General features: G+C 41.7%; 1 protein-coding gene across 7 annotated transcripts in view; it reads left to right on the top strand.

Moving 5' to 3' along the window:
* The window catches only part of TMOD1 (tropomodulin 1), a 60,146-nt gene that overhangs the window by 31,621 nt on the left and 17,304 nt on the right, over positions 1 to 11,221 (top strand). For all 7 annotated transcript variants that reach the window (XM_061634274.1, XM_061634267.1, XM_061634271.1 and 4 more), the window contains exon 4: positions 597 to 716. In XM_061634274.1, coding sequence (XP_061490258.1) covers positions 597 to 716 — 120 coding nt within the window. The remainder of the gene's footprint in view (positions 1 to 596; positions 717 to 11,221) is intronic.

Here is an 11,221-nt window from a genome sequence, read left to right as displayed (position 1 = left end):
TATGCAAGCCTGCTCAGAAGTAAGCCCCACTGGGTTCGATGGGACTACTCAAGTAAGTATCCAGATGATTTCTTTTGTCTGTGCAACAGGCCAATACAGTTACTATTCTGGAAAGCAAGTGAAAGTAATTTCTTTCTGACACACAAACACACGAGAGAGAGAGAGAGTTCTCATACACTTGGAGGAAAATGACCACTGCTACCTGGCAGAGGAGGAGATTCCCCAGGGAACACTTATCAGGGGGCAGAACCTGAGAAGGAGGAGAAGAATCCAGGTAATACTGTAGCCCTTTTTTCAGGCTAGAACCAAAGCAGTCAAGTCCACTTAATTGTTCCACATCCCACTACAGAGCACAAACCATCTCAGGAAGGTGAATTCTATGTCCAATGATATATCCTGTGGTTTTTATGCACTTTTGCAGAATCAAAGCATACGTGCACACCCGTCTGAACTTTTATATTGGGTCACACTAGGTTTTGTTCCTGATCTTGTGTATATTATTTACTAGGAGTCTGTGGCAAGGCAACATAAATCCCCATTGTTAAAGCAATTGCCAGTTTGCTGTCATGGAGCTAAGGTTGTTCTTGTATTTATAGGAAAAATCTGGGTCCCCAAGCAGAAGTCTATTGATCCTGTTTTGGAAAGTGTAACTCTGGAACCGGAACTGGAGGAAGCGCTAGCAAATGCCTCAGATGCCGAGCTCTGCGACATTGCTGGTGAGACGTAAGACTGCCTACATGCAGATTTTTTATAATTTCTCATTCCACATTTTTCTTTTAATGTAATTTGCATGTGACATGGAAGGCAAGGAGTGCAAGGGAGGAAGGAAGCACAGCTGATGCCCACTCACTTAATCATGGTTGTCTTTGAGTGAAGATGGATGAAGTAATGTTTGTGAAACTGATATGGCCAGTTTGAAAGACATCTCACTCTGTTCAATCCAAAAGTGCCTTTCAATCTTCCAGGGTTGAGTTCTGGGGCGAGAGCATTCTGCAAGTTTGTAGCATGAGCTGCCTATGGGTAGCAGTGATTGGCTAACTGCTATGATGTGATATAAATATCTCTTTCCATCCGCAGAGCAATTTTGAAACTTTTTAAAATATGACAGTTATTGAAATATAGTGAATATGTGAGGGAATGCTAAACATCTCAGCAACATTGGGATTAGACTAGCATTTGACTAGGAAGACGTCTGCCATCCAGGTAGCAAAGCTGGGCCCACATTGTGGGTGGAGGACCCTCTGTGACCTGATACTACTTTTGTCATCATCCTTACATCTGCATTGCTCCTGAGTGCCCATCTGCCACAAAGCCACAGCCAATCTTGGATTTGCAGAACATAAAGCATGTGGTGTAAGATGTGTGTTCAGTTGAGATAGATGACTATCTTCATACAGGTTGCTCAGTGTTGCCTCCACTGATGTACTTCCTGTGTAGAAACTCGGTCCTAAATTCACAGGGTTGTTGTGGTGGCTCAAAAGTACAGGATGGTGTACTCTTGTATCTCTTTGGAAGCACAGTCTGCATGTACGGAGGAAATTATGCAGAAGAAACAGGTTCCAAAGCCAGGCAACCTCTGCTTAGAGCACAAGTCCTGCACTTCACATTGAATTAATTCATGAGTCTGATTCAATGTGAAGTACAGGACTTGTACTTTTACCATTTTAGTTGTAAAATGATACGCAATCCTATACTTTGTCCATTTATGAACTGGATATAAGATGATTGACTAATTTCTCATATGAAAGGGAGACAGGTATACTGACTTGCTAGCTTTGCAGGTTTTCTAATTGTAATTACAGAGTTAAATCAAAAGGAAGCAACAGAGAGCATTTGTGAAGCCACCAAACTCCTGATGACAGATTCTTAGGCTGGAGTTGCACATTACCTCCAGCCTGTGTGTGCAAATGCTTGGGTGCCTCTTTTTCATTGCAGTGCAGTGGGGAAATGGGTTGGGGGTTGGTTGTTCTTTCTACTCCCCCTTTCAGCTGCTTCTAACTGCTTCCAGAGCAAGAGCTTGAAACAGCTTCTCCATGACAAACACCAGTCTGAGTTCTTTTCTTTCCCACTAGAAATTTTTCTGTATTCCCTGAGAAGAGGGAATACTCACTGTCATGAATCCCTTCCGTCAAGGCATAGGGACCATGCATCAATCTCAAACCCCACCCTTAGGGAAATGAGACTGGAACCGAAAAAACTATTACTTCACCCTTGCCAAGGCTGTGTACGCTCACAACAACCCTGCAAGGTAGAAGGTAGGCTGCCACCACCCCTGTTGCTGGTCCACTCAGAGCCAGGGGATCTCTGAGTCCAGAAAATAGGTAAAACCAAGATCCTATAGGGCAAGAGCCAAAGTTACACTCCTTGCCAGGAACTCTGGTTTATTACCCCAATTAAGTTTAAGCTTTAACTTCTTTTCCCTCTTTGGTAGTTACGTGACAGAGAATGGTCAAGGTACTGAATCCAGAACCACCCCTTCTCTCAATGAACACACCAGGTTAAATAGAAGTAGCTTTATTAAGATATATAAGTGCACATCAAATATAGCAGCAAGTAATCCTTTAAGACCTTTCACCCAAACAGGGGTTTAGGTACTTACAAGAGAATTCATACACACAACAAGAAAATAACAAACTAGCTTACCTAACTACTTACACATGAGGCAGTTGGTTGCAGTGGCATCTCTCCTAAGAGAGATGGATGTTAACATGAAGCAATGGAACCAGACATAGGTTACCTCCCATAGGCAACCCCCATGGAACCACAAAAGGCAGAAGGGTTTGGAACTCTGGTACCAAGTCAGCAGAGAACAGAGAACAAAGGCTAGGGGTTTTCAGCCCTATACTTAAGGAAAGGAATCCTAACGGTCCAGGATTAATGGACCAATCAGGAAGTGGCTGATGTAACCTTTTCTGGATGTTTCTCACCTTTTCGCGCCTTCTCGGCCCCCCCTCCCAACTGTATGTTCAAACTGTACAGGCCAAGGATGACCTTGGGTGCCAGGCACTTGGTAATCAGCAAAGATAACCAGGTGCAGCTTGTTGAGGCTTCTCCTAACCGTCTTCAGCTGGAAAGTGAAACTCAGATTTTTACTTTGTCGGAGGCCTGTCTTTTCTAACTGTGAAATCTCCCAGAGTCCCTTGCTTGAGCCAAGATATTACTTATAAGATTTTTAATAACTCATGAACATATTCAAGTTCATGACACTCACTGGCCTCATCTGCTTGCTATTAGCAGGTGATGGAAGGAAAATCGCTAACAACCGGTGTTTTCAGCATGTGATTGCAATGCAGTGGGGAAATGGGGGTGGGACTGAAGAAGAGAAACAGTCAAAGAATGAGCACCCTCTTCCCACCAGCTATTTCCCTTCCGTAGCGATGTGTCCTCACAGTGCCGCTCTCACAGAGTAGATGGCCATCCATACTCTTTTCTCCCATGTTGTTTCTGGTGTGACTGATCTTCTCCAGTAGCTGGGTTGGGAAAGAGCAAGTAAGACTAGGCACACCAGAGATAATGAGGAAGGAAAAGACCGAAGACCTGGTCAGAAATCCAGCTGAATCCAAGAGTGTGGTGACCATTGAGTCCTCTTCTTTGCTGGGAGTGCTCTACTGCCTGCAGGGGCATGTGCAGAAAGGAATTTGCTGCCTCCTTCAGGATTCCAAGTGCAGAGAAGGTTGTGGGGCAACTTGCTGTTTTTTAAAAAATTACATTCATATCCTCCTATTCAGCCAGCATTTGTTTCTGAAGTCTTGGAATTAAAAGCTCAGAAAAGGGCACAGTATATTAGCAATATATATGGTGGTCTGTTCCTGATCCCTGTCAGCTGATGTCATACTTCAAGTTCCACGCTCTTGCATCCCAAGGGAGAGGGCAGAAGGAACTGTAGATGGCTGTTGGTAACAACACTAGCCCATGGAAAGCAGACCTTTTGATGAACTGCAGAGTCTTAAGAGTGTGATGTTTGACCCATCCCCGTCTGAAGGGCCACCCTAGGAGAAAAATATCCTACACTTGTGCTACTGATGTACTTTTTAAAAATTGCTTATGTTACCAACCAGTTGCCTCATGACAGACCATGTTCCTTCATGATAAGGACCAAACTAGACATGAAGTAAATTACATGACAGCTGTGCTTCTCATCTCTCTCTCTCTCTTCCCAGTCATGGTTAGTCTGGTTTAGGACAAATCATTCCCCCAAGGATGGTGAAAATGTTTATGATAGTCCAAAGGCAGAGGGGTAGTATTAAGCATTGAATTTGTAGGGCTACATGATAGCCAAAGCACAAGGGGGTAAAACACACTTGCCAAAGACATTTGGAGAGAGACACTGTATATAGGTGTTTGTCTGCTAATGCTAGATGTCTCTAAGGCAAGACAGGCAAACTGGAGTGCTTGGAGCATAGATATAGTGGGCATAGTGAAAGCCTGGGTGTAATGGAGAGAACCATGGGGACATGGTAAGCTCTGGATACAAATTCTCTAAGGGGGATAGGGAAAGGGCGTACTGGAGGTGGTGACATTTTGTACATCAAATAAAACATAGAGTTGAACAAGCTAGAAATCCTAAAAGGGGAAGACTCCTCCACAGAATTGCTGTGGGTGGTGATACTAGGTCCCCAAAATAAATTAGTACTAGGAATATAGTATTGTTCCTCTGACCAAAATACTGGAGATCTGGAGATGGAGAATAAAATCAAGGAGGCATCCAAAGGGGAAATTCTGTAGTAACAGATGGCTTCAATTATCCTCACATTAACCAGGTACATCAGTGTTCCGGTCACAACAAAGAGGTAACATTTCTAGATGCCTTAAATTACTATTCCCTAGAACAGTTGGTCATGGACTGACCAAAGGGACAGTGACTCTGGACTTGTGGCACCCAGGACCTGGTGTGAGATCTGAACTGATTCAGAATAAATCAGCTTCTGCAGAAAGCACAAAGCGCTATCAAATCCAACATATGTGGTAGTGGACAATTGCCAAGTAAGTCCAACACAGTCAAATTTAACTTCAAGAGAGATTTCCCAAAAATCAGAGGTATGATAAAAAGGAAGTTGAAAGAGAAAATGAAGAGAGTCAAATCTTTTCAGAATGCTAGTGGGTCATTCAAAACCACAGTCATAGAAGTTCAACTAGAATGTATACCACAGATCAGGAAAGGATTCCACCAGGTTCAAGAGGATGCTAGCTAGCATGGTTAACGAGCAGAGCCAGGAAGTCTTTCTTTACAAAGTGGACGTCTTGCCCAATGGGGAGAACAAAAAGGAACACAAAACAATGTTTACAATCATTAGAAGTAAAGGACAAGCTAGGGAGGTGGTTGGACGTTTGAATGACAAGGTGGCCAAAGGTGTGCTGAAGGACAAAAAGAAGGTTGCAGAGAAGAAGCTGAAATAAATTCTTTGCATCTGTCTTCACTATGGAACATATAGGGCAGAACCCTGTGCCTGAATTAACTTTCGCAGACATGGAATCTGAGGAATTGAGGCAAATAGTGGTGACAAGATAAAAGCTCTAGACCTTATTGACAAATTATAAAAAGACAAGTCACTAGTTCCAGATGGCATCCACCCAGAGTTCTTAAAAGAACTCAGATGTGACATTGCTGTTGTAACTTGTACTAAGGACTGAAAAGTGCCTAACGTTAATACAAATTTTTAAAAGGGGACCCTGGGGGATCTGGGAAATTGCAGGTTGGCTAGGGTTAATGCCTGTTCCAGGAAAACTGATGGAAAGCATTATTAAAGATAGAATTCAGTAAGAACATCTTACTGAAACAGAACCAGCTTCTACAAGGGTAAATCCTGTCTCACTAGCCTTTTAGAGTGAGTGTCAACAAACATGTAGATATAGGTAATCCAGCTGACACTGTCAATATGTTTCATAGGAAGCATTTCATAAATGAAATAAAGCCCCTCATCAAAGACTCCTGAGTAAGCTTAGCAGTCCTGGGATAAGAGGACAGGTCCTCTTATGGATGAGGAACAAGCAGAGAGTAGGAATAAATGGACATTTCTCCCAGTGGAGGGATGTAGGAAGTTTTGGGGGCAAAATATGCCAAATTTCACATATACACTAATGGAGTCTAAACTGGTAGTGAATGACCAGAAGTGAGACCTTGGGGTCATAGTGAATAGTTCTGGTGATATCGACCTGGTGTGCAGCAGCTGTGAAAATGGCAAATTCTAAGGTAGGATCATTAGGAAATAAATTGAAAATAAAACTGCCAATATAATAATTCCATTATACAAATTTATGGTGCAATTACACTTGGAATGTTGTGTACAGTTTTGGTTGCCTCACCTCAAAACTGATATTGTAGAGATAGAAAAGATTCAGAAAAGGGTTACTAGAATGATCAAGGGGCTGGAGGAACTCCACTATAAGGAAAGATTGCAACATTTGGGGGATCGGGGCTTTCTAGTCTAGATAAAAGATGCATAAGAGGTGACATAGTACAAGTGTATAAGGTTATGCATGGTGTGAAGAAAGTGGATAGAGAGGAGTTTTTTTCTTTCATAATACTAGAACCTGGGGCCATCTAGTACAGCTGAACATTGGAAGAAAATTCAGGTTAGACAAAAGAAAGTACTGCTTCACCCAGGGCATAGGTTCACTCCCACAAGATGTAGTGACGGTCACCAACTTGGATGGCTTTAAAAGAGGATTAGACAACTTCATGGAAGATACAGCTGTGTTCTCCCTCCACTGTGTGAAGCTATATGCCTCTGAATACCAGTTCCTGGAAATCGCAAGAGGGGAGAGTGCTGTTGCGACCATATTCTTCTGGTGGGCTTCCCACAGGCATCTGGTTGGCCACTGTGAGAACATAATGCTGAATGAGATGGACCTTGGATCTGATCCAACAGGAGCTTTTCTTACATTACCCATATTACAGTGTCACAGAATGTTGCATTTTCCTCCTCTCCTGCCCACCCTCCAGCAGCAGCTGATGATGTGGTGCAGGGAACCATGGAGCTCTGTGATGTCACAGCATGGGAAAGTGCTACTTTATTTTAAAGAGAAGGGGGGGAGGCTGATGTGCGGCTGCCATTTCAGTGTAGTGTCTAGTTTGGGCCTAAGGTAAGAGCATAGCGCGATCTTCCCTAACTTAGTACCTTCCAGATGTTGGACTACAACTCCCAATATTCCTGATCATTGGCCAGCCTGCCTGGGACTAATGGAAACTGGAGTCCAGCATTATCTGAAAGGCAGCAGTTGAGGAAAGTGTGTTTAGTGCAAGTTGTTTTGGCTTATTTTCCAAAAATTCACATTAACACCCATCTCATTGGTTTGACTAAAGTCTATTCTTTTTGTTCATCTTATATTCACACTCATTTACTGAGTCAACCCATTCCAGTTCAATCTATGTCTTGTTTTTTGCAGCCTGCTGTCTGTTCCTTTCCATATTCCCATGACATCATCCATCTCACTAGAAGTTGCAGAGGGACTGTAAGAGAACCTTGCTAGTGACCTCATGGCCCTGTTTAGGAATGTATTGGTCCTGCTTCTCTGCTCTGCTATCCAAAATGGTTTTGCTGCTTTGTCATTTTCTATTTGCAAAAGCTGTCTGGATTGTAAATTGGGGCTTCCACCATAGGCCAGGATACTGCTTACTTATATGCTTTCTTCATCAAATGCAGACTGGCAAGCTGGAGTCTTTTCTCTATACATCTCATGATAAGCAGCACCGAGCAGGGTTCCAATCTGTGCTTTAAGCTGAGGTTCAGCTAATGAAGTCACCCCGGCCTAATGCTTCACATGCCAGCTTGGAGGGCTTACTCATGAGTAATTCTGTACAGCTGCAAAAAGCAGCAACAGACCATCCTAGCAAGAAAAAAGAGAAGTTGTCACTCCTTCGTCCAGAACATGTACCTGTGCAGTACTGGATCCCAGTAATTCCCAAGCTGTGTGCCACAAGAAACCTGCTATCATGCAGCAAGAAATAAAAGTTCATGTGAGCCAAAAATATCCACTCACAGAGGAAGCCTGCAAAATGGAAACTTTAGAAAGACTTACGTGCTGCATTAGGTGCAGTTTTTGAGAGAAGCCAGAGTGCACAGGTAGGGGAGGGTTAACCCTTCCTTTCCCAAGTGCCATCCGCCCATTGCTCCTTCTCCAAGGTAATTAGACTTTTGAGAAGCTCCCATTGGAAGTAATGGAAGCTTTTTGAAAGCTAATTACTGTGTAGCAAGGCAGGATGGTCCCTGCCCCTGTTTTAGAATTGTTTTGGAAACTACAGTATGCCATACCAAACATGCATGTACCCTTTGAGGTAAGTAGGATATTCTGAAATCTGATTTCTAGTCTTGGAGCCATACTGGACTATGGGAAATGATGGTTAAGAGAAGTGCTTGGCTGCTCTTTGAAAGTGATGATTTGGTATTCTTTAGCCAAAGGTTCATCTTGACTTGAATTGGTGAATCCCTCTTTCGTAAATTGCCTTCATTTCTACTTGTTGGCACACTTTTCCCATAGGTAGATCAGTAGTTTTCAAAATTTATTATTCAGGGTTTCATGCTGTCAGTGTTCCTCAGTGAAAAAAATCAGTAAAAGGATAAAATTCTCTGAACCGCAGTTTGTCCACCACTGCTGAGCTTGCCCTATAGTCCATAGCTACAGAAGAGCACAGGGCACATTCTAGGGTGCATGTGGCAGTTGGGAAGGCCAACGGCAAGGTCAGACAGGTCTAGCTTGACACCCTACAAAGACAAGGAATGAAGCTTAGAGCACACACTACAAAGTCTTCTGCAATGCACGTAGGTCCCCTGCCAAACATACTTGGGTTTCTCAGAAGACAAATTGTGGGGAAAGTTTTCCTGGAGTTACTTATATTTGGTATAGAAAATAAAATTGCAATAAAAATTAAGAATAATTTGCTTTAGGTTTTTTTCCTTTCCCTGAAGATAAGTTTTCAGCAAGAAGCAAGATTCTGAAAATATAAAATGAACGTTTGTTTCTTTGTAATAATAATAATAATTTTTTATTTATAAGTCGCCTATCTGGCCGAGTTAACGGCCACTCTAGGCGACATACAGTACATAGTAAAATACAATATCAAATACCATAATAACAAATTAAGCTAAAAACCACCCGTCCAGTTAATAACAGCATAAAAGTGCAGAAATTTTGCAGCCTGTCCTATAAACCAACAGAGTATGGCTGAAGCTAGTGCTCATAGGCATATTCTAAGAATAATGTCTTAACACGTTTCCATATTGCTTTTATTTCTTTTTGAAAAAAATAAGAATTCCACTTCATAAATTCTTCTGGAATCCCTGTACTTATTAGCCCTGGCATACAAATATTTGAATGGATTCAGGGGGCAGGGTCATGAAGCAATAGAATGGGATATTCAACTTAAGACTTCAAGTAAGGTAGTCACATTTTTAAAAAAAAATCCTTTATGTTAAAACAAAAAAACTTAATTGCAAGACTATTTCCCTGTATAACTTTCTCCCAAAAATGGTTTTTTTTTAAAGGGTTATTTATACTTCTGTCCTACTTTTCTGACATAGGACCTCAAATTATCTGACAACAAAACAAACAGGATTGTATCCAATCCTGGGACTACTCTGAGGAAAACTTTGCAACCAAAAGAAAACAGTTCCATTGGTTTGGGCAGGAAATGAATCTCTCAAAAAGCAGGCACATTGTTAGGGAGCCTGGCTCCAGCTGTTCTGCACCTAGGCCACAGATTTTCCTGCCACTTCTCCCCTTTTAATTTTTTGGTTGTTTTTTAACTTTCTTTATAGGACAGCTGAGCAAAGCAGAGTGCTGGTTGAGACCCCAGCCAGCCACCACCTTCATTTCCTCAGAAGCCTATATATCTATTCACTAACAGGCAAAAAACCTTGCGGTTTAAGAATGTACCTATAGCCCACAGATATTTCTACCAAACTTTAAAAAGCAGGGAAATTGGGCAGCTATAGTGAATGCACCAGGGGAGCAGGAGACCTGACCTCCTCTCTGAGATATTGTACTGCCCTACAAAGTTGTCAAAATGCAAACACTATTTGGGTTGGTCTTTCACAGTCCAATCCACTTGCTGTGTAGCTTGGAAGAATTTGGTAACGTGTGCCTCTGAGCATATGGTGAGTGGTGGCAACACCTGCCATCTCCAAAGATGGAGAATTATATTTTTGTATGTTTGTTGGTGTTCTTCTTACTTTGCTTCTTTCCTGTGTTACTAATGTTTCTACAGAGAATCTAAACTAGAAAGTTTTATTTCCCTCATTATTCATCCTAGAAATCTGTGTCAAATTTATTTTTATTAATTTCAAAGCCTTTTTATTGGTTAATGTCATATGATGGTGAAGATAGCCTTTTTTGTTTCAAACTGGAGGTTATGGTCAATTTCTATTTTGGGTACATTAACAGTTGGACCTGAAACTGCAGTTTAATGTAAAATCAGACTGATTCCAATATGCTGCTACTTTAGCAATGGCTCTAGTTGTTGGAAAAAAGAGGATGCATGTTTTCAGCCTGCTATGTTTAAACCACTTTATTTAAGGCAAGGTGTTCACAATCAATTAAAAACATAGGGCACACCTAGAATTTTGCTAGAATATATTTCACCTCCCACTGTTTTATCTTGTGCAAATTGAGACACTTCTGAGGTCCACTGGAGATTATTTTGCAGACGTCAGTGCCATTATTCCACAATTACGTTTGGAGTTTTTTTAGTATAAATTTTGCAAAGTGTTGCTGTACTTCACATATTCATAGAAACAGAAGCAAAAGAAAATGATTTCCTATAGAAAACTTCACTAAAATTGCAAAGTAAATCAGACATATTTAAAGTGACCATCTGAACTATATCAACTGTCTTAATAATGTTGCTTCCTCCCAGCTAAAACAAGATCAGCACAGGACATATCTTCTATTATTTGGGCTGATTACAGGTGTTGCCACCACTCACCATATGCTCAGAGGCACGTTACCAAATTCTTCCAAGCTACACAGCAAGTGGATTGGACTGTGAAAGACCAACCCAAATAGTATTTGCATTTTGACAACTTTGTAGGGCAGTACAATATCTCAGAGAGGAGTTCAGGTCTCCTGCTCCCCTGGTGCATTCACTATAGCTGCCCAATTTCCCTGCTTTTTAAAGTTTGGTAGAAATATCTGTGGGCTATAGGTACATTCTTAAACCGCAAGGTTTTTTGCCTATTAGTGAATTTCCCTGCTTTTTAATCCGGGAGGTAAGAAATGGGATCCT

The sequence above is a fragment of the Rhineura floridana genome, chromosome 1, assembly GCF_030035675.1.
Source record: "Rhineura floridana isolate rRhiFlo1 chromosome 1, rRhiFlo1.hap2, whole genome shotgun sequence".
Classification (NCBI taxonomy): Eukaryota; Metazoa; Chordata; class Lepidosauria; order Squamata; family Rhineuridae; genus Rhineura; species Rhineura floridana.
Note: the sequence above shows the minus strand (reverse complement) of the source record. Positions and strands in the feature narration are given on the sequence as shown.